The sequence below is a fragment of the Musca domestica genome, unplaced genomic scaffold (assembly GCF_030504385.1).
Source record: "Musca domestica strain aabys unplaced genomic scaffold, Musca_domestica.polishedcontigs.V.1.1 22, whole genome shotgun sequence".
NCBI lineage: Eukaryota > Metazoa > Arthropoda > Insecta > Diptera > Muscidae > Musca > Musca domestica.
In genome coordinates, this window is record NW_026712262.1 from 449,506 (window position 1) to 477,266 (window position 27,761).

Sequence of the window (27,761 nt, forward strand, 5' to 3'; positions counted from 1 at the left end):
TCTGTCAGAATTATTTAAAATGAGATGCAACAAGCTATTCTCATTTCATTGATATTTTTCCTCTTTTTTAAAAACGTTAAAAATGCGAAAACATGATCAAAACTATTCAATGTTTCAATTCCATGGAAAAACGGGTTTCCATGCCATGGTTTGTGACCTGTAGTTTTTTCTTATAATTTGACATTATTATGCCTAGCCATGATGACAAGCGGTTTATGTACACACATCTTAAGCTGGGAATACATAAAGCGCTTATTTGGCTGGCTTAAGTCATCGGCTGGCTTCTTCGGAAATGAACAAACGGGCCAAAATCGAACTAGGTCAACCTAAAACTCCTTTGTTCATCTACGAAAAAGCCAGCCGATGACTTAAGCCAGCCAAATATGCGCTTTATGTATTTCCAGCCTTAAAGTTGAGAATACATAAAACACTTTTTTGACTGGCTAAAGTCATCGACTGGCTTCTTGGGAAATTAACAAAGGGGCATAGGTCCGAAATTGAGCTAAGTCAACATAAAACTCCACGAAGATACCAGCCAGTCAAAAAAATGTTTTATGTACTCTCACCTAAAATATTGCTGGTGCTCACTCCGCAATGTACGTTTCTTTAGCCATCGATTACGAACATTTTTTGCATTTATTTTTTTTTTTTTTTTTCAAACAATAAAACATACACAAAATATGCAAAAGTCGGGCAAACTCAGAGAAAATTTGTAAACAGCTGGTAGCTTTACCTTACCTTTTTTTATTGTACCATGCACGCTTTAAATCCAGTATTTATTGATTTTGCCATGCGGGAACAGAACACAACACATCCGAGTTATCATTTTACTGTGATTAGCAGAGAATCGTGAATTTTAACGCTGTTGCATATTAAAAAGAATCGGCGGCTGGTCGAGTCGTCGCCCAATCCCCACTGGCGCCGTCAACAACATTTTAGTATGGCTCGGTTATTTGATCGGTGCGACAAAAAAATTAAAGAAGAAATCGCGAGAAAATTTTTAGGAAAACGCTGGCAAAAAAAATTGTATGGTTAATACGACAACCGACACGTTTTCATTAAATAATTCGTTTCGAGTAACTATTGCGAAACATTATTGCATTTATTCCAAATACAATTCAAGTGAAAACTCGTTTCTGGGAAACATAGAAATTAGTGAAAACACAAGAGCACACATACAAACTCGTGAGAATTAAAGAAGAAATCGCGAAAAAAAAAAGTTACCAAGAAACGCTGGCAGAAGTTGTATGGGCAATTGAATCGAATTAGAACAAAACAAACATCAGAAAAAGTGAAAAGTTTTTATTGTTGTGAACGCGCGGTTGCCGACAGAACCCCAAAAAACAAGAACTCGAAAAGGTTGTTCTCCAAGCCAATAAAAAACATACGGGAAGCTAACAATCGTCGTCATCCCATCCATCAACAAGCAATCTTGCATTGACTTGCAATTGCGTGCGATTGGTGTTATTGTTCAGCTGCTGCTGCCCGTCGTTGCAGATATTCACACTCCCCCTCCAACTGCATCCCCCAAAAAAAGAAAACATCGGTTGATAGGCAGGCGGGCAACGACAACAACAATTAAAAATGGCCGCGGTTAACGATTGCTTCAGTATTGGGTCGACGGTGAATTGCACGACCTGCTTCAATGAGGAATTCGAGGGAGAAGTTCTAGCATTTGACCATAACACAAAAATGCTAATCTTAAGTATCCTTTTCAAAACAAAGAAAAACCAACACATAACAATATGCATGCAATGAAAACAAATCAACAAATCATGAAATCTTCATGGCCCGCTTATGAATGTGTGTGGGGTATTGGCGTTAATACAAATTAAAGAAAAATTGCAAATATCTCAACGAAACCGCTTCGAAGCTTGCTACTTCAATATTGATTGCGGTGAAAGTTGTTATTTTGTCTTCGTCTTATTTTAAATTAGTGGCAGGTGTTATAGGGGGGCTTATGGAAGATTTTTGTTGTGCAAACCAATCCAATTAGTTTTCAAAAATACGTCAAAAAAACAAAATCACTGACTATGTAGGAATCCACAACATTTGAATATCTTAACAGCAGATTTGAAACATGAATTGCCACGAAAAAATAGAAAGCCAAAATGAAATGCCTACAAATCTGTAGTTCTTCATACCATTTGGGTAGAGTTCAATGCAAAGCAATCGACAAACGACATTAAAACTTCTCCCGGGTCTATGATCCGGAATCATCTGAGTATATATATATAGTATCAAGATTGGAATTGGATACTATGGCGCACTTACTATTCTTCTGTTTGGGCTCGGAATTTTATTAAGTCTTACTGTGGTTTTCTTCTAGAATTATTTGCTGATGCGCCTGAGATCTACGGGCAGCTCTTTTTCTTGTCTTTTTTGGTCAAGGTTTTGTCGATTAAACAAGCCTTAGTCCAACATCGTTGTTTTTAGGATGCATGGATTCCGCACACAGTGCAGTCATGTTTGACATATCTATCGCCGATTTATTCACTCTTGATCTATTAAAAGCCTGAATTCGTTATATACCTATACTGCTAACAAAGGCGGATATCATTATCATCAATTGACCTTGTCGTCCTCTTCAGCGTTTGGAATATGGCAAACCAAAAAAAAACCCTAGACCTAGTCAGAAGTGCATTTTGGAACAATTTCGGGGGAGTCCTACCAACTAAAATGAAATTTACAAGCAATTCTGTAAATATATCTAAAAAATACGATTTCTGAGGTTAGCCGCAACCTGGCTTCGTCGATGCAAAACACTCTACCGGTGGACATCCCCATTTTTGACAATATTTATTAAAAAATATATATATATTGCTAGAGTCTTCCAATTTTAGCGGAAGCGCAGTTACCTTATTAAGAAGGGGTCAATAATGGGTCCTTTTCCAATCAGAAAATACACTGACTGGATATATCTTTTCTTCAGATTGCGCTGCCTATTTGAAGAAATGCTAGAAACGGCTGCGACTGCGCCTCAAATTGTCCATCTGCTTGTTCCAATATTGTCATTCATTTTCCCACATTTTGGCCGGTCTCTAACAAAAGAATGCTTCAACGTTCTCTTCTAATGAGTCAATTGAAGTGGGCTCGTCTGTATAGACATGAGAATTTAATATAGCCCCAAAAAATAGTCTAAAGACGTAAAATTTTTGCCGTGCATTCGTCATTGTCTTGTAAAAGGATTGAGGTCGACCATGGCATAGCCTCTGTACCATTGTAAGGACTCAGTAACTTTCAGGCGCCCAAGTAAAAAAGTAAGCTCCGTTAGAATACAGTCGGTACCCTGATTACAAACTTGTAGCACAGATCGTGATCGCATCGATAGCACTCAACTGGCCCATCCAGTCATCTCACAACATCTAAATTGCGAAAAATCTTCGCTGCTAACGTCGACACCCTAGCGTTAGGGGGAGTCCTCTTTATGTGGTGACCAATACAGAGGTTAGGCGGAGTTTTGACATGTGGCCGACTTCAAGGTCTGTTTACTGTGAGCCCATCCTTTCCCATTTCCTTTAATAATACCCAGCAAAGCCGGATAGTAGTGTGCAGATTTCCCAGAGCCGTTTTACAACTCAAGACTGCATCGGAATTTTTTGTCGCAGGTTCAATAGCTTTAAGAGCCGCTTGACTATACACACCGGTTCAGTTATTTCATTCTCCATAGTTTTAATCAATTCTGCCGCTTTTATGATTGCAAATATCTCAGCTTGAGAAACACTGCATTTTCCACCCAACTTGTAGAAGTATGCAATTCCTAGTTGCTCACAGAAGACTCCGTCCGAGGTGCCTTCTTTGATTCTGTATATAGATAACGGCTGACCAGATTCGTTCATCCCTGCTTGGAATCAGTATCTCAATGCAGTCCAACGTTATGGTTCATGTTGGTTGAAATTTAATTCTGCTCTTAGAAAGACTAGCAAGCTGTCACGATTCTGTCGTGTAGTATGCAGCATGTTCTGCTCGGAAAACCTTAAAGCCATAAAAGGCTTCTCTGACTGGCTTAAGTCATCGGCTGGCTTCTTCGTAGAGGAACAAAGGAGTCTTGGGTTGTCTTAGTTCGATTTTGTTCTTCTCCAAGCCTGTCGATGAATTAAGCCAGTCAAAAAAGCTCTTTATGGGCTTGCACTTTTATCTCACTTCGTGCAGCCTGGCTCTGTATACTAAGTTCGACCGGGCGAGGTTTAGGTTTAGGTTGAAGGCTACGTGCCTAATTGAAGCTGCTCGTTGATTGCTTGAGAGTTTCGAGCTATTTACCTTGAATTTTAAAACGTGCCACCAGACAAGACTTCCAAAGAAAAGGATGAGCCAAACCACAGCTGTATGTTAACGAGAGAGAGGGTCCCAGCACTTTCCCATGAAATTCTTGCGGGAGTATGGCATTTCTTCACCCGTTCCGCATGCAGTAGTTGACAATCCAAAATTGTGTGTTTGGCGTCAGAAGAGAGCTTTAGGACACCCCATCCAGCACTTTTAGACTGAATTGATCTGGCTTACGATTTCGTGTGAACAGTACCAACTCGGTCTTTGTTGGTTTGACGACTAAGCCGGTTTTGCTTTCCCATCGCGACAGCTGTGTATAAACGCCGTTACTATGGACAGATATTTCCCCGTAATTAACAGCTCAATGTCACCAGCATAAGCAACATTTTTTGTGCCCGTTTTTCTAAAGTCCCTTACCTACTTAGATTATTTTTTAAGTTTCTTTATATTTATCATGTAAATACAAAGCCTCAAATCCTACCGATGCAAATTTTTATAAGTTAAATATTAAGATTTATTTAAATGTTCAAACATACTATGGTTTCCTTAATATAACAATAACTAATATCAACGAATCAGAATGCCGATCTAAAAATTCGGAACAATTAAATGATGTCCATGTGTTGAATCTTTCGTTATGCAGCAATGTTCAAGTGGTCAAGGAATGCAATGGCAACTTTGTCGAAGATCCTCAGAAATTAAATTTGGAACAAGTAAGTATGGGAATTCAGAATTATTAATGAGCAAAAGGGCTCTCACTAGCCAGTCTATATTTCAAGAATACTTTTCTACATATATGCAAGGAGACTAAAAGTTGCAAAACAAAACAAAATTTAATAATACAGGCTGAGATGAAAAAACTGCAACCAATTTCAGCTGTTAAAATTATTCCAGTGACAGCTCATTATATTGTTTACAAGCGTACAAAAGCATTTGATGAGAATTTTCCAGAAAAAAAGTTATTCGTGATGGATTTCAAGCGTGATAGTGGGATTTCTTTATATTTGGCTAGAAAACCACAAGTGGCACATGTGAATAAATTGTTTGTGTCTCGTACCATTGCTCGTTACCGTGATACTGGTAACGTAGCCCGACGTCAAGGAAAGAAATGGTGTTCGAAAAGTAAAGGAGCGACTTGATCAAAAACCGCGTCGCTGTGGCCGAAAATGGCTCGTATGCTGAACGTATCGCAATATTCTATTGCGCAAGTATTGAAAAATTAGCTCGGGGTAAAGCCATTGAAATTGCAAAAAGTGCAAGAACTTACACCGCAACAGAAAGACTCAAAAGAGCTAAATAGTTGCTTCGTTTGGCCGAAAGTGGTGAACTACCGAATTTGGTTTTCTCCGATTAGAAAACATTCGTTGTCCAGCAGTTTGTGAACAAACAAAATGATCGTGTTACCTCCTAAAGAGGTCAGCTGAAAATGTGCACCTTCGGTTGGCCACCAGAACTCAAGCGCCGGCCATAGTAATGGTATGCACCGCCTTAACTCTCCGCTTTTATTAAACGACCGTGGCATTAGAATAAATGCCGAATATTATCGCGAAAATATTCTGGAGGGAGTATTAAAGCCTTGGGCACGCAATAAAAATTCTGGAAGGAGTATTAAAGTTTTGGGCACGCAATAAAAATTCTGGAGGGAGTATTAAAACCTTGGGCACGCAAATATTTTGGCCGCAGACCTTGGACATTCCAACAGGACTCATAGTACTCAGCACGTACCACCCACGAACGGTTACAAAATGAGGTTCCTTTCTTCAAATCTCCGGATACCAGTCCGTTGGACTATTGTGTCTGGAATATTTTGGAAAGTAAGGTTGGCACTAAAAGATACTAAAGTGTCGATCACCTCAAGCAAGCGCTTCGTGGGATTGTGCCAAAATACCGCAGTGCAACATTCTGGCAGCGTGTGACGGTTTCATTGGCCGTTTGAAGGTCATAATTCGGGCCAGAGGTGACCAATTCGAACAAATCTAAACTTATTCTATAATTTGATGCTATTTCCGACATTTTTTGCTTTCATTCAATAAAATTTAAAAAAATATGGCGTTTGACTTTGTTGCAATTTTTTCATCTCACCATGTAATAGAATAACTTAACTATTTGTTATATTGACATTGTTTAATATCTGTCTTCATTGATTTTTAGGTGAAAATAAGGCTACGCAAAACAGTACAACATCGTCAAACGTATCTCAAGTCGAAAAATGCTGATGTAAGCCCGGAGGCACAAGAACTATACAGAGTGATTGCTAAGCAATTCAAGGTATAACCATAATTCATTCAATGTTCTCATTTTTTTACCACTTTTGTTTACCAAATTTATTCCGTTTTTTCTTTCAGTCTAATGAAGTATCTTGGCAGGGTTTAAATATTCAAATATTCAAAGAAGTTACCATCAAGCCGCCATATAGGGCAGAGAATGTGATTTGCACATCAAGCAATAAGAACTTATGCAACTATATTAAGAAAATGGTAAGTTGTGGTTGTGTAAATAATGCAAGGCGATAATAAAATTAAAATAATGACACAGAGTGTCACATATGGTCTGTTACAGAAACTGCAAGAATTGACTAGTTTTGCTATTGTTTTCGATATCATAAAAGTTAAATAGGTTTTGGTAGTAAATAATTTTGCGTTCTGGCAGTTCTGGAACGGACCAATACATTTCTAAAAATTTTACGAAGAAGCCGATAACATAAGCCAGTTAGAAATCCTTCTATATATTTGCTATTTTGAGGTGCAGATAGACAAAAGGCTTTAAAGAACAAAGGAGTTTTAGGTTAAATTAATACAATATCGGCCCATATTTTATACTTGTTCACACTAAGCTCCTTTGTTCTTTCACGAAGAAGATAGCTATGTATTCTCACATTTGGGGTCTCTTTCTGCATAACGATTCGAAAGTGAACTTGAAAGAAAACACCCACCCATTCCTTGTATGTTTTTATACCCTCAGCCATATGGCTTTGTTTTGATACGGCCAAAACATGCCCCATAGAAATAATAGTTTTAGACTCTAGGTCTCTTTGGGCCAAATCTGTTTCAGGACATTTGGAGTCGATCTAGCGATGTCCGTCTGGTGAGCACGGTAAACTGTCGAAGGGAGTAACCGATTTGGTGCATCGTAATATTATGATCAAACTTAAATCGAGTTTGCAGATGGGCAATATCGGTGCACTCCTTCTAGTACCTCCCTCACGAAAGGGCGAAATTTGCAAAAAAAAAAAAAAAATAATTTACTGCACAGAAAGAGAAAAGACAATCCGATTTTGCAAATTCTAATATTTGCATCAGTGCTAGGTTAGGTGCGAAAATGGACAATATCGGCCCACTCCATCAGGTACCTCCCCCACAAAGGGCCAACATTTCGAAAAATTATAACTTTTATAAAATTTGAAACACGACTCCGAAAGCCTTTAAATTTCACACATCACAATATTTTTTTTAACCCAAAGTCTGGTGTGAAGACGGAATAAATCGAGCAACTTATATTGCCACCTACCCCACAACGGGTCCAAATTTTGAATAATCACGAAGCTCGTAAAACGCGAAATGATCATTCGATTCTTTAGAAATTTCACAAATTCAAATACTTCTGCTCAAGATAGATCTGAAGTGAAGATGGTAGATATCAGACCACTCCTTCTGGTACCTCCCCCACAAAGGGTCAAAATTTTGAATAAGTATAACGTTTATAAAATTTGAACTAAGAGTTAGATTATATTCAAATTTCGCACATTTTAATATTTTAACCAACATCCGAGCATCCGATTACTTTCAAACTCGGCACATCAAATACTTCTATCAACACAAGCTGTGCTGTGAAGATGGACAATATCGGACTATTCCTGGTACCTCCCCTACAACTGGTCAAAATTACAAATAATTATAACTCTCAAAAAACCCAAACTTTTTGAAAAAATATCAAATACCTCATATAAAGTGAAGAAATTGGTCGATGTAAAATCCAAACTTGATACGTTTTCTATTTTTACAAGACTTATGTCAGATACGAAATGGAAAATATTTGCCCACTCCTCCGGAATCTCTCCTATGAAGGTTCAACAATTTGAATAATCATAACGCAAGTCAAAACATATTTAAATAACCGAAAATTAGCTGAGGGTATGCAGTTGTCGGCAATACCGACTGATTCTATTTAAATTGTTCAATTGTGGTTTAGTATTTGTACTGAAAAAATATTCCTGGAATCTTTTCAAATCGATTAATAGAAAATAATGAATAAATCACCATTTTCTTTTCCTTTTGTTACAGATTGAAAACTTCGTTATTAACAGAGCTGCACAGGAGAATGCATCAGTAATGGGTACTTCGTCAGCGTCTTCGCCTACATCATCATCATTGTCATCAAGTAATGCGGCATCGGGATCTCCAGTGCCTGCTAATTCATAATAATTATATGTTTTGAAAACAAAAAAACACCAAGAACAACAATAAAAAAAAACAAAAACAACAAAAAATAAAATTTATATTTGAATTGGAATAAATGATTACTTTGGATCGATAGAAGAGGAGTGAATAGCTAATTCATTCATTGTGATATGAAGAACCTCACCTCTCACCTTGACTACTATATTAATTAATATTTGGATGTTGTATAAGCATATAAGTCGCACTTCCCTTGATCTGATTTTTTTAAAAAAAATTTACATGTCAGATAATAAGTGAGTGGTTGTCAGTTCAGTAATCACGCCCCATTACATTTCCAGACACCCGCAACAATTTCAAATGAATATATGGCCGCTTTAAAAACTCAATTTGTTTGAGTATCAACACCTTTTAATACTCTCATCCTCAAGATTACAATAAGAGGATATATCTCATTTGATAAGGTCAAAAAGTATTTTTGGATGATATCCGTTTCAGTACATTTCAAGCCGATCTTAAGATGTGCGCATTGCTGTCTGATGAGCACAACTTTGGCCAATTTAGCCAAATTGTCAATTTAGTAATCCAGAGTCAATAGAAAATAGTTCTATTATTTTTCAAAACATCCTAAAATTTGAAAATGAATATCAGGCCGATTAAGGAACTACATTTTTATGAGTAACTACAGCTTTTTATACCCTCAGCCTTAAGGCCGCAAAGAGAATATATCTTTTTAATATATCAATAATTGATTCAATTCACATTTGGAGCCGATTTACAATAGTTAGCATGGGTGTCTGCTGAGCACGTAAATGCTCCACCGTCTCGGTTTCCTCCTCGCAGCCTGCAGTTTTTGGTGTTGTCGCCCCCATCCACTTTGAAGTCATGGCCTTTATATTGCAAGGGGATGATTGACGTTGATCTCCGTTTGGAGATCATTGGCTATATATTTTTGTAGATATTACATCCCCTTCCAATCAGCCAGTTCGGATTAAATCTCCCAAGGTAGTGCTTATGTAATACTTGGAAGAAGTGACATAATGGTGGCTTCACTGAGCTATCGATCTCTAGATCTACTGACTCAAATCCGCCTCTGCCCAATTTATCTGCTGATTCATTGCCAGATATGTACAATAACCAGGAACGCAACAAAGTTTGACAGACGTCTTAAATTTTTCCAAAGCATTTCTGCATTCCAGAACAGCCAAAAATTTAAGAATTAAGAGCCTTCAAGGCCGCCTGACTATCGACATATATAGCCACCAGGCGGTTCAGTTCATTGATTCAGTTTTCCAACAGCTCAACGGCTTTCCTGATAGCAAAGATTTCTGCCTGAAAAAAAGCTGCAGTCGTTGTTTAATTTAAACGATCTTATTTTACTTTGTCGATTTTTCTCGAAAAAGTGGGAGTTGTTAACAATGTGAATCTGAGTTCGATCCAAAAAGCTCTCTATGCGTCTGGTATTTCCTCTATTCTGATTAAATGGATTGATAGAATGCTAAAAAGTAGGATACTTCATTCGAGCTTAGGAGAGGGTCCCATTAGGGAACTGTCAGCAGAGGGACGCCGCAGGGAGGAGTTCTGTCACCTCTGCTATGGCTTTTAGTGATCAATGAAATGTTGGGCCCTTGATAATGGTCTGGGCGTCAATCCTGCAAAAAAACTTGGCTATTCACAAAGCATATAATTTTTCACATCCAATACTGAATGGAGGAGCACTGAAACATTTTTCGTGTGCCAAATACCTGTGTTCGATCTTGGACCAGCGTTTAAACTCGAATAAGAACATCGAAGAGCGTACATGTTGGAACTTCTGACTTATATGGTGGCATACGATTGAATCCAGAACGCTCATGTCAAAATTAAACACAGTGCAGAGCCGCGTCCTTACTGATATCAGGAGTTGTCGAGAGCACTCCCAGATCTGCATTGAGTGTGCTGCTAAATTTCCAGCCATTGTATATTCTGGCTCAATTTTAAGCAGCAAGAAGTGCTCTGGGACCAAGGGAAGCTGGAGGATGGTAGTCTTCACGTTTTGGTCATGCACGAATCCTAGTCATACCAATAACTCGGGATATTCTAGGTGAAGGTAATACAATTAGTGATTGAATGTCCACCTTCTTCGACTTTAATTACATGATGTTGAACCTCCTTTGGACGGTCTGACTTTCTATACAGACGGCCCCAAGATGAAATAAGGCACCAGTGCTGTCGCATTCAGCCCTAACCCAATGATTAAACGTTCATATAAGCTCGATAGCAATTGAAGTGTTTTTCAGGCGCAGATTCTTGCAGTGAAGAAGTCATCCGAGACGGTAAAAGAACCATGCAATAGAAGAACGAGACCAGTGAGTATATGTCGATAGTAAGGCGGCCGTTACAGTTATAAAGTCAAGTGCCTGTAAATCGAGAGCCACTCTGGACTGCAAGAAAGCCCTTATTGAAAAACGTGATTGCGTTAGTGCTTAAATTTTTCTTAATTTGCCCAATGAACGTTGAAGAACACCAAACCTAATACCAAACAGAATACACAGTGTTAATTATAACAATATAAATCATTATTTATTTGTTACGCTGGCCTTATAACTAACAGAAGTTTAAAAGAAAATGTAGTAGAAATATAACCAATGAAAATACAAGGATACAATATGTTGTAAATAAAAGGTGGTGTGTGGTATCGCAATTTAGCTCGACTTCGATTTCTTGTTGCGATTGCGATTTTTAACATTCGTAACCTCATAGAAATTACTACCCACTTTTTTGCGTTTCTCTTGCCTTTCCAAGGTACGCTTTTGTTTTGCCGTCAACTTCTTTTTGGCCGGTGGCGCTGATGGACTGTCTGAGTCACTGCCAGAATCGTCTACCTCTTCACGTACTCTAAATTTACCCGACGATGTAATTGCAACATTTTTCGTTCTCTTCGGTGCTGCCTTCTTGTGAACAACCTTCTTTAGATCTTCGTCGTATTCATCTTCGGAATAGAAATCACTAGCTCCATCACTAGACTCTTCCTCATCTTCGGCCGGGTTGAGGAGACGTGCCTTCTTGCGTGCCGCTCTTTCTGCCTTCTGTTGTTCCAATAATTCCAAATCGATTTTATCCAGTTCTTTAATATCATCTTCAACAAAGTCCACAGCCACCTTGATTTTTCGGAAATCTTGAAGCTGTTTGAATTCTTTAGCCTTTTTCACGGACTCGCTTACAACAGTGGCTGTTTCGGACTTTTCGTCACCTTTGTCATCTGACTCTTCGACATTCTGTTTTTCCACACCCTCTGAAACATGGGATTTTGGTATTTCAAAGCCCTCGGGAGCAATGTAGAATGGCAACTTTCCTCTCTGGAAGTCGTTGAGTATCATTCGTGCCGTAACTGTTATATCAGGCTCGCCGCCCTTCAACAATTTTCCCGTTTTCTTTGCCAGTTGCTCCAAAAAGTCCAAATGCGATGTCCATCTTTCAATTTTATACGTTTTTGTAATATATTCAGGACGTATGCGTTTCAATACCGTTTCCACATAATCTTCTGGATTTGTTACCAACTCAACACGTACCACACCTTTGAGAACCTTCTCCGTATCCGTCTCAGCCGAGGGATAAACAACACCGGGACAATCGATCAAAAATATGCGTTTCATCAGTGTAATGTATTGCCAAACTTTGGTTTCGCCAGCAATAGGAGCAACTTTGCACACTTTCTTTGATCTCAAGGCATTGATAACCGACGACTTGCCCACGTTGGGATAGCCAATGAAGCCAACACTGATTTGTTTCTTGTCAATATGTAATTTACCCAATTGACGGAACAAATTGATGAGTGCACCCTTACCGAAGGGATGTTGCAGTGAAGCGTGAAAGGCAATTGTGGGATACTCAGCACTCAGTATGGCCACCCAACGTTGCGTTACCCATACAGGCACCAAATCCACTTTGTTCAGTATAAAGAACAAATGTTTGTGTGGTTTTTCTTTACGCAAAAACTCCTCAATGTATTTGGAACGTGTGCCCATGGGGTCTCTGGCATCTAGCACCTGTAAAAGTACATCTGATGCGTCCACCACTTTGTGTAATTCATTCCAAATACGTTTACTTTGGCCAGCAGCAAATACCCAATCACGTTGGGCATCTTTTACACCGGTATCCTCGCGCACCAAGTCAACATCCTTTTCGGCGTCATACTCTTCGGCTTGCTCCTCAACTTTACGGCTCAAATCCTCAAGATCTCGAACCTTGATATTTACACGTTTCCTTTGTTTCTTTGGTCCAAAGACACTTTCAAAACTTTCCGTTTCCAGTAAATGTACTCTTTGATGCTTGGCCGTTTCGTTGAGCAGAGTTATGGGCAATTGGCTAGGCTTCATAATAACTTGATATGGATCTTTGACAGCCTTTCCAATTTCATCCTGGAATTTCTGCAGGGCCGATTGGGATATGACACGTGAATTACTGAACCATTTTGGTGTTGGCTCAACTCTGGCCATGGTGCCGGACGGCAGGCGACCCTGTAAATAAAACGCAATAGATTATTTCTTATCGTAAATTGAATAATTTTTATTTTCGCAATACCTGGAAAGGAGCGGGGGTTAAAATTTTGCCATTACGATCTCTCTTGGCTTTGAAGTTCCTGTACATTTGCAAACGTTTGATGGTACCCTTTGTTCTTGGATTGGCTACTCCTTTAAGGCCAGCTTTGGGTCTTTCGGGGTTCATGGAGTGGTTGGACTTGTTGAACCCCTGTTTACGGGGAGCCCCCGTTGTGCTTCGAACTTTCGGCATGTTTGCACGGGGTTTTTAATAAAAAATAATGTAGTTTTTTTGAAAATTTCACTCGTGGCAGACCAAACTATGTAAACATGCCGTTCGAAGTGTCAAAAGCGAAAAGAACAAAAATAGCATGGTCTAGTGATGTCAATATTTCGATAACTAGTTCATAGTAATCGGTTTACGATAAAGTGTTATGAGCACATTAGGGGTACTCACGATACTCATGACCTGGGCCTCAATTCGTGTTCTATGAAAATGTGAAATTAAAACTTTTATAGAGAAAAGAAATGCCAAATGGAAAATATTATAAAGGAAATATTTTTTATTTCATATTTTCATAGAACAAGAATTCAGCCCCTGGGCCTCGTTTTATGAAAATGTGAAATGAAAAAAATGTGATGGAAAGAAATCTCAATTGAAAATATTAATAAAGGAAATACGAAAGTAGAAACTACGTTTTCTGTCCCATTAAAATGAAATTTTCTACAAATTAGTTGTGTGACCCAAGAATGAACCCTATTGAAATTGGTGAAAATCGGTCCAAACATTGATATGTCAAAAAAATTTTATTTTTTTTTTTCAAATATAAGTAGATTTTAATATCTCTTCTTATACGACGTCATTCGGAGTTTATTGTAATTCGGGGTATTCAACAATTTTTACAAATTTAGATAATTTTTCATTCAACATTTTCCATTTCAAAATTGGTTCAACAGTTCATTGTCCCGGCAGCTGTGTCGATGCGTCTTCCTATATTCTTTTACCATGACAATTGGAGTACAAATTGACAAACCTTGAAGATTCACGTAAAGGAACAGATCTAGGTCTATGTAGACTGAGTGCAGCTGTTTGAGCCGGTATTATTATGAACTAGTTCGGTTAATTCCTCACGGTGAATAGTTCAATTTAAATCCTCGCTACTGAACGACGCCAACACATTTCGATAAGGGGGCCAAACAGTGCCGCATTTTATTTTTCCTAGCTGCTTTATTTGGGATATCAGGATGGAGGAAGTACAGAGACACAGTGTCCATACTCTTATTTTTCGCTCCTTGAAACGCACCCATGATATGTTTGTCTCCAATCAGGGCAACCTACCAGAAATTGATGAAAAACTGTAAGTACTAAGAAACGTTTACAACGCATCTCTGTGGAATACGATTTGTATTTCTATTTAATTTAAAAAATAATAATATAATCCTTTATTCTTTCCAGGGAAGCGAAGAGAAAATCTATAAAAGCTCGTGATAGCTACAAATTGGTATTTGATCGAGTGGCCAAGGCGGAACAAGCAAAGAAACTTGCAAATGGCATTGGATCCAGCGCGGGAGCAATTCAAGCACCAGAACCGCTTTTAGCAATTACAGATGGATCTTCAAACAACAGAGATGGCCAACTGGCTTCAATCGATGCCGCCAATAAACCCACCGAAAGTCCAGTTAGTAATTCCTTGGTATCTGCGCCTGGTATGCGTTCCTCTGGAGGAGCTAATAATGTTCAATTAATACCCAAAAAAGCGCCCACAATACCCAAACCTTCATGGCATGCGCCTTGGAAATTGTCACGAGTTATATCTGGTCATTTGGGTTGGGTACGTTGTATTGCTGTTGAACCCGGAAATGAATGGTTTGCCACTGGTGCCGGTGATCGTGTTATTAAAATCTGGGACTTGGCAAGCGGTAAATTAAAACTGTCACTCACCGGTCATGTGAGTACGGTACGTGGTTTAGCGGTAAGCGCCAAACATCCGTACTTGTTCAGTTGTGGCGAAGATCGTCAGGTTAAATGTTGGGATTTGGAATACAATAAAGTTATACGACACTATCACGGACATTTGTCTGCAGTATACTCTTTGGCTCTACATCCAACTATTGACATATTGGCGACATCGGGACGTGATTCGACCGCCCGCATATGGGACATGCGGACAAAGGCCAACATTCATACACTAACCGGACACACAAACACTGTGGCCAGTGTTGTGGCCCAGGCCAGTAATCCACAAATTATCACAGGTTCCCACGACTCCACAATACGTTTATGGGATTTGGCTGCGGGCAAGAGTGTGTGTACACTTACAAATCACAAAAAATCTGTTCGTAGTCTCGTTCTACACCCGAAACTTTATATGTTTGCTTCGGCATCTCCGGATAACATAAAGCAGTGGCGATGTCCAGAGGGCAATTTTGTACAAAATATCTCTGGTCACAATGCCATCGTCAATTGTATGGCTGTTAATCCAGACGGTGTCCTAGTGTCGGGTGGTGACAATGGTACAATGTTCTTTTGGGATTGGCGTACGGGTTACAATTTCCAACGTTTCCAAGCACCGGTTCAACCAGGATCAATGGACAGTGAAGCTGGCATTTTTGCTATGTGCTTCGATCAGTCTGGTTCACGTCTGATTACCGCCGAGGCCGATAAAACAATTAAAATTTACAAAGAAGATGACGAGGCAACAGAAGAATCACATCCTGTTAACTGGAGGCCGGAAATTTTAAAACGTCGCAAATTTTAATTTAGTATCTATATTTGTATTTTTATAATAGATGTTTAAATTGTAATACTTAAATATAGTCATATTCAAAAGATAAAATGATCCCGTCATGAAAATGATTGGTCACAGTCATATTTTGAATCGGCAATCTAAATTGTGGGTTATACAATGGTACAATAAGGAGGTTGAACTGTTTCGCAAAACTACTGCCCGCTTCCTGTCAGAATTATACAAAATTAACAAACAACTTGTCATCATTTATATGATATTTTGCTATGCTACAGAATTCTTGCAAGAATTGTCGGCTTTAATTTTTTAGATCAACTGTAATATTTTTGGGAGACGAATATGATAATGAACAAGGCAGGGAAATATTGCGACATTACTTTGAAAATCAGAGAAATGTTGCAGACGTATGTAAACTATAAAAATTGTGCCCTGTGGTGCCCAGAAAAAATGCAAATATACATTGAAAATTCGATGCACCTAAAACCAGTGCGGATTTTGTGCCAGTTTCATAATTTCGACTGATTTACTTTGAAAATCAGAGAAATGTTGCAGACGTATGTAAACTAGAAAAATTGCGCCCTGTGGTGCCCAAAAAACCTGCAAGTATATTGAAAATTCGATGCACCTAAAACCAGTGCGGTTTTTTTCTAATTAGCTGCTTTTTTACTTGTTCTTCGTTAATACTGTGCGACAAAATTCAAAATTTTCAATAATTACGGGGAAAATCCTCCAGATTATAAAAGTATAGACATGTGTATTACCATTTGAGAGAGCACGTCCCCCCTCTTCTACACTTTTGGATATTTTCGGATTAGGATTCCTCGGAATCAGTGCATTTTAGGCTTGCGTTAGCAAAAATATTTGGATGTGTGAAATTTGAAGAGAGTTAGATGCTTATTTCGCTTTCTTTGATCAATTCAAAAATTCAAATTCAAAATTGGGGGGGGGGGAGATGCCAGAAGGAATGATCCGATCTATACCATATTTATAACAGACCTTGTGTTGATGGAAATATTGAGATGTGCCAATTCTTAATTGAATTGGATGATAGGTTTGTGTTTTATGAGCTTCATGAACATTCAAAATTTCGACCCATTGTTGGGGAGGTACCAGAATAAGTGGACCGATATATTCGATCTTCACACCAGACCTTGGGATAATAAAAATGTTGTGATGTGTGTAATTTGATTTCAAAATTTTGATCCTTTATGGACCCATTTTCGCACCTGACCTAGCACTTATGCAAATATAAGGATTTGCAAAGTTGGAGTAAAATCGGATTGTCCTTTCTATTTCTGTACTGTAACTTATTTTCTTTAAAAATGTTGACATTTTGTGGAGGAGGTACCAGAAGGACTGGACCGATATTGCCCATCTCCGAACTCGATCTAAGTTTGAACTCAATATTATGATGTACCAAGTTTGGATCAAATCGGATACTCCCTTCGAGAGTTATTGTGCGCAACAGCCGGCCAGACATCGCTAGATCGACTTCAAATGTCCTGAAACGGATTTGGTCCAAAAAGACCTAGGGTCTAAACCCGTTATTTCGATGAGGCACGTTTTGGTCGTATCAAATGACATATACCCTTACTAGCCATATGGCTGAGGGTATAATGAAGAGGAGGACATAGGCAACTCTGCGTGCACAAAGCCGGAGGAGCACACGCTTTTATAAAAAATTGACTAAGCATTTATTAAAATTATTCGAAATTAATACTAACTTTATTAAAAATTCATCTGTGATTTTCCTGTATTATTTTGGCTTCATCTGATGTTTTTGTAACCATTTATTGCGTAACCGGAACTGCTAAGACAAAAGTATTAGGATAAGAAAAATCTTGTATAGATAATTCCGTTATATTTATAAAAAAAGTCTATGCTTCCGAAAGGAAAGTATATCAGCACTGTTTGGCAAAAACATAATCAGGGAAATCACGTATAACTACTCTTCTTTTTTCCACTTCGTAATAAGGTACAATCGTATTGTACCATGCTTTTTTAACATTTTTATTTCCGAAACTACAGTGAAAAGTGTAAATGCAAATGCTAGGTTTATAAAGGAATATATATTTATGTTTTCCATTTCGAAGGAATCATTTTGAAAATTTTTTGCTAATATTTTCCGCACGGAAAAAATCGTGAGATTATTCATGATTTGAATAAAGATTGTTAAATTTAAAACAAACGTATTCGAAAAAATATACATTTTTAATTAAAAGAACCTACCTTGTCTGCAGATACGCCATACCCAAATTCCCTTCAAAGTAATCAAACTTACCACAGGCCGTTTGTTGTCTCTTCCACACCTATATAGTAAGATCAGTATATAAAACGTAGTTTTGAGTTATTTATAATTTTTAGGTTAATTTTTGTTATTTCTTTTTTGCTGGAGAAGCATATCTTAACTACAGTTGACAGAGTTTTAAATTTTATAGTTTTGTTTTGCAAATTTTTCATATTTATAATATATATTTTTTTCTTTTTTTGTTTTTAATAATAAACATAAATAACAAACGCTTAGTTTTCTCATTAGAAGTGTTATGTATCATTTGATGTTTTCGTGGATGTTGTTCTGCGGCTGCAGGCCGTTACTCCTGCTGCTGCTGTTCGTTTTCGGTCTCGTCTGCTGTTATGACATCTGTTGTTGCTTGATGATGTGGTGATTTTACGTCTGTCCGGCTATTTCTTGAGGGGGGTTTTACCAAGTAGTTATTTGTTTCATATTTTTCATGGCAATATTTGAAAGGTCAGACGTTTCCGGGTCTGAATTGCATTTCCGAATACGGATGATGTTGGCTATATGTATGTATTTATAAATATACCAACTTTTAGCATAATAGGGCTCATCGAAATATTTGCATCATTCAAGAAGGGTATGGTTTGCTGATTGGTTGATTGATTGGCTGGCTGGTTTTTGTGGTATCGTAACGTATTTTTTTTAAACCATGAAAAACAAATGGTTTCATATCTATATATCTTATATTCCAAATACATTGATAATGTTGTGGTGTCCTTACAGAGTTGTTTTTGATGATGTTATGTTTTTGTTTTTATAAGAATGCTGGACAACACTTGGTGCAACGTGGGCTACACTTAGTGCATCTTTAGGCTCTTGGAGTTCATTTCTTCTCGTGTTTCATGCATATCTTTGATTTTTTTCTTCTTGATTTTCTTATTTCTCTCACACATTACTGTTCTTTTAGTTTTGTAATAATAGTGTATGTGGGTGTGTACGTGTGTGTGTGTTTGTATATGTGATCTCTAAGTGTATTTGTGTTACTATTTTTAATTTAATTATAAATCTTAATGGCCTTTTCGGAAAAGTTCAACGATGTTCGCTTGCGCGACTTGTTAATGTGATCCAGGCCAAAGTAGGGCGTCGTATTTCCATTCCATGATCGATACACAGACAAATCAACAGGTGTATTGTCATTAACATCTGGCGTACTGCCCCCAACAATGGCAAACTTGTAATTCTCCCATTCCTTGTCGGGGACATTCAATCGTTTTTGTATACGCTGCTTCAGAGCGCCATAGGGCTCACCTTGCCGCGCCTTAATTAGGAATGGCACACCAAAAACGCTAAAGATCTCCTTGCTATAGTGGGCAACTGGTATGAGCATTTCATTTTCAGCCAGTTGCAAATCTTCAAGAGGCACTTCTTCAATACGGAACGTCTTTTGAGTACTCTGAGGTGTTATGGGTTCAGTGGCCTTCTGCAGAGATTCGAGGGGCGTGTCCTCTTTGAAAACCATTACGATTTTATGATTGTTCACCTTAAGCAAACGCAACTTCTTCGAGCTGTTTTCCGAAAATTGTATCTTTTTAGCCGCTTCATCTAATAAACCTCGGACTGCATCGTTTTTGTTGGGATACAAAACCAATTCTTTCTCTTCCTTGAGGTCATTTGAAACCCAAATGCATTTAAATTGCTTCTTATTGTCAAGTTCGTGGATGCTCAGGGACAGTCTTTGATAGAAAAGCTTTTTGGGATTGCTTTGCTTGGTAGAGGCCAACGCTAACAGATCTTTGAGACAGCCCTGGAAAAATAAGAAGAAGAAAAATCATATGGTATTCAAACAGATAATGCTATGCTTTGCTCCAAAGAAGTTTTTAAAACCAACAACAAGTCATATCAAACAAACTGTTACCGATAGCGTGTCTATGTACTACAAGAACTCTATAGGTAAAGGTTCTCTACAAAAACTCTATAGGTAAAAATTGGGGTTTTAAACCGGATATGTCAGTCAATTGTTCACCCGTTCTAAGCTCAAGTTTAGTGATAAGGTAAATCATCCTACATACAAGGCATTGAAAATGTTGAAAGAGTCGCATCGCTACATTCTCATTCAGTCTGCACATCCCAGGCCACTCTAGATACCCTACATAGCTTAAGTTCATTACGTCTTCACGTAGAAGAACACAATCATGTGTACCCTACGAATCAAGAGAACTTAAATAATGGCTCACTCAATCCTTTGGACACTCTACCATCCTAGCTCGAGTGAAAGTGACTACATACTTAACAGGGACGTCTGGATCCGAAACAATTCACCCTTATGTGGTATAGCTGTCTATATTGACGTTTCTAAGATGGAATATGGGACGGACATAATAATGGTAAATCTGAAATCACACTTAGCAGCGACTGTAATATTCCAGGCAGAATAAGCCATAGATCTATTGGCAAACAGAAACAGTGAAGTTAACGGCACGTCATTAAATCTACGGCAGTTTTTGGAATGTAGAAAAGCCATCTCATGCTCTGTTGGGTTCCAAGACATTACAATATTTCAGGTAATGAGACAGCAAGAAGAGGATCCAAATCAACTGAAATCAACCTGTGAAACTTCTTTCGTGCGATACACGAACACTACTCCAGGAGATTCCAACATTAATTGTTAGATTGGATGGAATGTAATGTCCCCAATAAAATCTGACCTATAATCTCCGAGAAGAGAACAAGATCGCTCATCTCCATGGCAAAATCAGACCTAAAACTTGTGGTGGGTATTATCACAGGTCACTGTAGGGTGATGAATTCTTAGTCGCGGTTTGCTATTACATTTTTATATCATTTCTCCCATCTCTTTTCTTGTTGTCTTCCTCAAATTCAGGATGAACACAATGGGCCAGCAGGCCTCCCAGTGGAGCGGGAGTTAAGGCAATTACGCGTTCTTTAACCTAACATAAGGACCATGATAAGTGGGGTGATGACGACATCGTTTATTGCAGGTTCTGTCATTATACGGAGGAAACTGACACGGTCGAACAATTACCCTCCCACTTTCCAACTATCTTCGATGCGAGCCATTGGTTTTACGGGGGAGCAAATTCAGCATGATCTGTTTTCATTCCCCGAACTGAACAAGTCAGCCAGCAGACTAAAGTGGCTAAAGACGACGACAAAAAAGAAAGAAAAACATTAAGTGCGGTTCACGAAGACACGTTAACACCTTCGTGGATCTCTGAGGGGAGAGTTGTTACAAAACAAACCTAACTTTCTATACACCCCGTCTGATTCATAAATACATACAGCAAGTAAAGTTGGACCATACTTTTTCCTATGCTTGATAGTTTTAATGATACTTTTATATGACTCTGGCTAGGGTATATATTCATTGATTGTACACATATATCTGCGTCGCATTATATGAAATAAACGAAAATTGAAATATTCCTACTCACCTTTTGATTATACTGTATTGCCGTGCCCGGCTGATCCTTATAACTACCAGTACAGGTGAAGAACTGCAATTTATTGGGATCCGTATTTAACCGTTCGGCAACAGCTTGGGCCATTTGATCGTAATTATAGCGATTGGACAATTCCAAAACAATTTCCGGTTCATTGGGATTACTCTTATCACAGAATGTGATTTCAACTCGATAAACTAAATCGCTAAAGTAATCTATAACAGTTGGCAATTCAAGCTTCTGATCAATGTGTTCCTTTTCAAATATCAATATATAACCCTGAAGACTGCCACGTTCCGCATTATCCGGATTCAAACACAATATATTCTCCAATGAGTCGTTCAAATTCGTTATTTTACGGTCATTGCATTCATCGTAGACGCTTAGTTCAGTGTCAATCTCGAAACCCAGGTGAGTGTTAACGTCGGGCACTAATTCGGCCAGACATCTACCCAACGGCTGTTGGGAGCAGCCAATATAATTGAGTCGTTTGTTGCGAGCATCGTAATACTTGAAGAAAATTAACACTTCCTTTTTCGGATCGAAGGGCGGCAGTGCACAACCCACTTTATCGGGTGACGCCAATTCAAGGAAAATGACCCATGGTTTTTGTAAACTTGCTATCTGATCGATGCAGCGACCACCTTCACGATGAAAATCAAAGTAAAGGAACTTCTGTGTCTGTGTGGCGTACATAATCCAGACGCGCATTCGTTCCTTAGGTACACAGAAGGATTTTACAAATTGATCCATCATCTCGTCAATCGTCTGAGTCTGCCTCATTTTGAACAAACGCTGGTGGACCTTATCCAAATCGAAGAGGCGTCGCTTCTGTTGCGCTTCAAAGTACTCCTCCAGTATAACATGTATGGACACATACAAATTTGCCTCACTGCGCTCTTTGCGTTTGGCCATCTCAATGCGTTTCTCCAAATCCAAACGTTCGACTAGCTCACTGGGAATCTCATGTTCGGGTATATCGCTGAGGACACGATCGATTTCCGATTTTCGTATGTATACCAACATGTAGGCATTGCTGCATTTTGGATGGAACGATATTTCTTCATCCACGCCACCATAATTCATGTCGATTGCCTCATTCTTCCAACAAGTACAGACCACATCGTCGTCAAACTTTAACCATTTACCATCGCATTTGGGATTAATGTAGACAACATAGTGGCCACCATGATTATCACCCGAATGTACTAGGACAGCATGTAGAATATATTCAGCTTTGGTTTCGCCCTCCTTCTCCAAGAACCGATCTAGATTAATTTGTTCGTAAAATTGGAAGCGATCATTATACTTTATAGAGCTATCAGTGACTGGATCATATTGGAAACGCATTAAATGCAAATGTAGTACAGGCGGGAATGAAGTGAATTGAACACCTTTTTGGGCTTCCTAAAAATGCGGAAAATATTGGGGGTTAGAATACTTAAAAAAGTAACATGTAGATATGGAATCAAATGGTCATACCATTAGATCACTAAAAATATTCAACATAAATTAATTTTACATCCAGCTGGCGGAAAGCTCTTTTTATTGAAGGTATGTTTTTTTTATTCTCTTACATCCCTAGATATAGAGCTCCAAATTTACAAAAATTCCTCTTTCTACTTTGCTGCCACTAAACCGATTATTGAAATAACATTTTCAAAATGTTTCCATAGGCAGTATAGAACATACGCTAGAGGAGAAAATAAAGGGCCGGATTCTTTAAAATGTATTAAATTTTAGTTTAAAATATCTACCGAAAAATCCTACTATATATTTTTATTTCGGTCATCGAGTTTGGTAAGCAAAGTTAAAAGAGGTTTTTTTATGTATCATAGAAGACTAGAAGGTCTTCTCACAGAAGATCAGAAGGTCCTCTCATAGTTCACCAGAAGATCTTCTCATAGAAGACCAGAAGATATTCTCATAGAAGACCAGAAGGTCTTCTCATAGTAGACCAGAAGATCTTCATATAGAAGATCAGAAGGTCTTCTTACAGAAGACCAAAAGGTCTTCTCACAGAAGACCAGAAAGCCTTCTCACAGAAGACCAGAAAGTCTTCTCACAGAAGACCAGAAGGTCTTCTCACAGAAAACCAGAAGGTCTTCTCACAGAAGAACGGAAGGTCCTCTCATAAAAGACCAGAAGGTCTTCTCATAGAAGACCAGAAGGTCTTCTCATAGAAGACCAGAAGGTCTTCTCATAGAAGACCAGAAGGTCTTCTCATAGAAGACCAGAAGGTCTTCTCATAGAAGACCAGAAGGTCTTCTCATAGAAGACCAAAAGATCTTCTCATAGAAGACCAAAAGATCTTCTCATAGAAGATCAGAAGGTCTTCTCATAGTAAATCAGAAGATCTTCTCATGATAAACCAAAAGGTCTTCTCGTTTGAAACCCTACATCTCGAAAAGGATTTATTTTCCTATGGGTGTAAATTTAATTTGTTCAATTTTTTTTTTTTTTTTGCGAAGTTAATGTTTTCTTAGCAATATTTTTGGAGTGCATATAGCATACAAACAACTGATAGCAAGTCATTACTCACCTGCAAACCATGAACTCCGGCATCATACTTATTATCACCATCTAATGTTTCAGGTGTTATATAATCTTGAAATGATTCATAAATATCGGCTTTGTCTTTGATATTCAACTGGATGTCATAGAATGTCTCATAGCGGGTGCTATTATAGTCGACATTTTTACACTTGATATACGATGACATTTTACCCTCGAACAAACCGGGAATGGTGCCCTCCAAATTGGTGCCTTTCATTTTTGACTCCAGCTTATCCAACAGTACACGTAGAAATTCTTGAACATCGTGTTGCATAAATGAATCTAGCGTTTCCCAACCAAAGGACTTGGTAAGTTTCTTGGTTCCTACCGGTTTGTCGCTAAATTGCAGCTCGTGGAATACCCGTTGCAATGAAAGACCCACCGATTTAGTACTGTCGTCTGCTTCTGTGGGAATCTTATAAACTGCTCGACGTAACTGATTGGTGAAATAGAGAGTCTGCAGAAGAGAGTTCATGTAACAGGTGGCACCTTGATTTTTGAGGCCAACACAACCAGTGTGTTTCTTCGAATCCCAGAAGACCCCGTGTGGCGCATCAGCATGAACAAATACTTCTAAAGTAATGGCGCCATTATTAATGTAACAGTTTTCGGGATCCTGGAGCTCCGGCCATGTAATAAAGTTTGAGTAGCCGTAGTCGTTTTCCTTAGCAAAGAACAAATGCTTTATACGCATGCGTGTAAAAGGCTTTGCACCGGGCTTGTGGCTCTTTAGTCTCAATTCTGCTATGGCATTACACGACCACGAAGATGATTCATTTTCACCATTACACTGGAGGAAGAAACCTAATGTACGTTCATTAGGTATTACCATTATTTTCCAAGGCAACATGCGCACGTACACTGGAGGCGACAGAATTTGTGTCTTTTGTTGGGTTATGTCTTTCACCACGAATGAGAAGGTGGCCTCGGAACGGAAGTCATCCTCCTTCGGACCATCTTCAACAGCTGTCATTTCCTGCTCATTGGCATAGGGCGAGACGGAATCAGCTAATAATTGTTGCGGAGGAACGTTGCCATTTTCATTTGGCAGCTGTCCGGCTGATGGTGGCAAGTGCAGTTTATTAAGGTGCTGTTGATGCAATTCAGCACCGGGTAAAGATTCAATTTCTTGTATATCCATTGCTTCCATTGACTGATCAGGCTCTATGTCCATTTTCAATTTAGATCCTGTCTTACGTTTTGATTTGTTGCCTCGTTTCGATAGCGGCAGACAGATTTCAAGAGAGCTGCCGTTCTAGTCACAATTTGTGTGTTTCTATGTTTGTTGGAGACGCAAATGAGAGACAATAAAAAACAAAATTATGCATTGAGATCCCACTCCAAACTTTAGGTTCTAAACAAACATTACAAAATATACAAAAATTTGCATTTACTTCTAGTACCTTTTCTTTTTGGTATCGATGACGGCGCCTTTCTGTTGGACCTTCCACAATTGTTTTTTCTTTTCCTTCAGTTTTTTCTTGTATCACTCAATGCGACTGAATAAGTGAATCTTCGTTCCCTTCTTCACCACCACCTCGTTGTTTTGATTGCAATTCTTTTGTTGTTTTCTGATGACGGCCAACTTTGGAAAAAGATGTGATGTTGGTGTTGATAGTCGAGTCGTTCGTTCGTGATGGCAACAGCGACAAAAGAGAGAACACAGGAGATGATACACGCACGCAACGCATCCACCAAACACCAATGTGAATAACCAAAAAATAAAAAACAAATCCAAATATTGATAAAGAAATTATCCCTTTTTTTAAACGGCGTTTAAATTTCAATAACAAATAGAATTTGGTCCAAGTCCTACAATCTACACCATTATGATGTACGAAAATGAAAATGTGTTCTTGTGCGAACTTTCAGAATTTGCTCGCTAGCATAAAACTTGTATTTGCACGGATGGCAAGCGCCAATAGCAATTTTTTGCGGGATTTATATCACATAAAGCGTTAATCGACATACTTATGTCGTCTTATTTAGGTTTCTTAAACTCCGGCTTTTTCACTACAAGCTAGATACGCTCATTGTTCCACAATATAAATAAATTATAATTTACAAAAGTCGTACGTTTCTGTTTAGGACACACGGACACACGATTATGCTAACATTCTTACCTGTCAAAAGTTTACAATTCCCCTTTTGGTTATCTTTCTTTTGGCGTTTATATTTTCACAAGTCACGCACACACACAAAAATACCGACTTTAACCGACAAAAGCAAAAAATGCAGCAGAAGAGAGAACAACAAAACGGCTTCACTTATAAAAAAATTGCGATGATGGATTTTAAAGATGTATTCAATATGATTTATATATCTTTCACACAAATACGCAGTTATTAAAATATGTTTCAAAATATTGACTCCTCTATTCGTATTTCTGCTGCTGCGGCTGCTTATTCTTATATTATTGACAGGAACGGCAGCGACTGCCCTTTCGAAAGTGTAAAATTTTCGTTTCCAAATCAACTATAAAATGGTTTTTTTATCTCGTATTTTGACTATTTTTTCTCCAGCTTATGACATTCACAGATACTTTACATTTTTAACAATTACAATATTTATTTCTTAATTAAAATTTTCATTTTTTTCGCAATGATGTCTCTTTTCCTCTCTTTAATACAACAACGACAGTAGGGATATATAGGTCGACTTTATATAAATCGATTAATCGAGCTTTTATTGCGAATAAAGCGGAAAATCGATCAATGTATTAACTAATTTAGGTTAAGCAAGTTTACTTGCGGCAATTTTTGTAGTTTACTTTTGAACTTGACTCTCACATTTATACAGGGCAATTCGTATAAAAATAAGAACAGAACAGTTTGACAGCACGAGTTTTTTTTCATCATCTACAAAGCAAATAAAATTGCCAAATATCAATTCGGGTTATGTAATAGTGGCGTTCATTTAGTCCTTATTCAGGTATAGGCCGTTTTTATGAATTTTCTTTGTATTCCGGTTTTGTTATTTCTTACTATAGAAAAAGTAAAGGGATAAAGCTCACATTTTTCTCTAAATCAAATGCATTTTTTCAGAGATATAACAAGCTTTTTGTATATACAACTGGTAGTCATTGCATTTTTTCGCAATGGCATCTTCATTTTAGTTTAAAAGTAATGAACAAAGCGTAATTTTGTAATTAATTTTGTGAAGCAAATTTTTAATTCGATTCTTCAACATAAAATAAACCTTTTCTTATTTGAATACGTTTTGCTGTTATTGACATATCAATATAAAATATGGCAACATGAATTCAATAAACTTGACGTAAAAAGATAAAAGGAAGATGGTCTGACACTTCATACTTAAATGAATCTTGTAATAACGAAAAATTATTTATGTGTCCGACAACAACACTTTTTTATCTATCGGAAAGATGTAATAACAGACCTAGGTGTAATTGAAGACTATTAACGTCGAAAATATGCATTTATTTCGCAACCGAATACGGAATAATTTCAGGTAGACCTCCATACTTACAATTTTTTCAGTTATTCAGAGTTATTGTACAATTTTATTAATAATCTCTGCATTTTCTGTAATTTACCTTGTCAAATTTCACTGCACAG

At 38.0% G+C, this 27,761-nt stretch overlaps 4 protein-coding genes across 6 annotated transcripts; 2 read left to right on the forward strand and 2 right to left on the reverse strand.

The window, feature by feature from the left end:
- The first annotated feature begins 927 nt into the window (after window positions 1-927).
- On the forward strand, window positions 928-8,757 carry LOC101896157 (LSM12 homolog A). 2 transcript variants are annotated; one of them, XM_005178193.4, is made up of 5 exons: window positions 928-1,705; window positions 4,840-4,979; window positions 6,418-6,534; window positions 6,612-6,743; window positions 8,547-8,757. In XM_005178193.4, the coding sequence occupies exons 1-5, from the start codon at window positions 1,585-1,587 to the stop codon at window positions 8,682-8,684; spliced, it is 648 nt and encodes a 215-aa protein (XP_005178250.1). In that variant the 5' UTR covers window positions 928-1,584; the 3' UTR covers window positions 8,685-8,757. The 2 variants fall into 2 exon arrangements, with proteins under 2 accessions (XP_005178250.1, XP_005178251.1); XM_005178194.4 differs by having other exon boundaries at window positions 929-1,705; window positions 4,846-4,979.
- A 2,443-nt stretch (window positions 8,758-11,200) lies between these two features.
- Window positions 11,201-13,543, reverse strand: LOC101896443 (nucleolar GTP-binding protein 2). Its single transcript, XM_005178195.4, has 2 exons — window positions 13,224-13,543; window positions 11,201-13,159 (listed from the first exon to the last, which is right to left on the reverse strand). The coding sequence occupies exons 1-2, from the start codon at window positions 13,431-13,433 to the stop codon at window positions 11,345-11,347; spliced, it is 2,025 nt and encodes a 674-aa protein (XP_005178252.1). The 5' UTR covers window positions 13,434-13,543; the 3' UTR covers window positions 11,201-11,344.
- A 771-nt stretch (window positions 13,544-14,314) lies between these two features.
- On the forward strand, window positions 14,315-16,017 carry LOC101896623 (pleiotropic regulator 1). The gene is made up of 2 exons (XM_005178196.4): window positions 14,315-14,538; window positions 14,637-16,017. The coding sequence occupies exons 1-2, from the start codon at window positions 14,426-14,428 to the stop codon at window positions 15,937-15,939; spliced, it is 1,416 nt and encodes a 471-aa protein (XP_005178253.1). The 5' UTR covers window positions 14,315-14,425; the 3' UTR covers window positions 15,940-16,017.
- A 2,250-nt stretch (window positions 16,018-18,267) lies between these two features.
- Window positions 18,268-26,826, reverse strand: LOC101896805 (ubiquitin carboxyl-terminal hydrolase 7). Of its 2 annotated transcripts, none has more exons than XM_005178197.4 (5): window positions 26,307-26,826; window positions 25,587-25,754; window positions 24,170-25,459; window positions 21,619-23,034; window positions 18,268-19,970 (listed from the first exon to the last, which is right to left on the reverse strand). In XM_005178197.4, the coding sequence occupies exons 3-5, from the start codon at window positions 25,355-25,357 to the stop codon at window positions 19,221-19,223; spliced, it is 3,354 nt and encodes a 1,117-aa protein (XP_005178254.1). In that variant the 5' UTR covers window positions 25,358-25,459; window positions 25,587-25,754; window positions 26,307-26,826; the 3' UTR covers window positions 18,268-19,220. The 2 variants fall into 2 exon arrangements, with proteins under 2 accessions (XP_005178254.1, XP_011290372.1); XM_011292070.3 differs by having other exon boundaries at window positions 25,587-25,768.
- Between the last annotated feature and the right edge of the window lie 935 nt (window positions 26,827-27,761).

Bases quoted from the DNA above. Each gene is read 5' to 3' on its own strand.
- LOC101896157 (XM_005178193.4), top strand. From the start codon at position 1,585: ATGGCCGCGGTTAACGATTGCTTCAGTATTGGGTCGACGGTGAATTGC. The intron at 4,980-6,417 runs GTAAGTATGGGA...ATTGATTTTTAG, and splicing joins AGAAATTAAATTTGGAACAA to GTGAAAATAAGGCTACGCAA. The intron at 6,744-8,546 runs GTAAGTTGTGGT...CTTTTGTTACAG, and splicing joins GCAACTATATTAAGAAAATG to ATTGAAAACTTCGTTATTAA.
- LOC101896443 (XM_005178195.4), bottom strand. From the start codon at position 13,433: ATGCCGAAAGTTCGAAGCACAACGGGGGCTCCCCGTAAACAGGGGTTC. The intron at 13,160-13,223 runs GTATTGCGAAAA...TTTTATTTACAG, and splicing joins TAACCCCCGCTCCTTTCCAG to GGTCGCCTGCCGTCCGGCAC.
- LOC101896623 (XM_005178196.4), top strand. From the start codon at position 14,426: ATGGAGGAAGTACAGAGACACAGTGTCCATACTCTTATTTTTCGCTCC. The intron at 14,539-14,636 runs GTAAGTACTAAG...TATTCTTTCCAG, and splicing joins CCAGAAATTGATGAAAAACT to GGAAGCGAAGAGAAAATCTA.
- LOC101896805 (XM_005178197.4), bottom strand. From the start codon at position 25,357: ATGGACATAGAGCCTGATCAGTCAATGGAAGCAATGGATATACAAGAA. The intron at 23,035-24,169 runs GTGAGTAATGAC...CCGCATTTTTAG, and splicing joins CCGGAGTTCATGGTTTGCAG to GAAGCCCAAAAAGGTGTTCA. The intron at 19,971-21,618 runs GTGAGTAGGAAT...TTATTTTTCCAG, and splicing joins CAATACAGTATAATCAAAAG to GGCTGTCTCAAAGATCTGTT.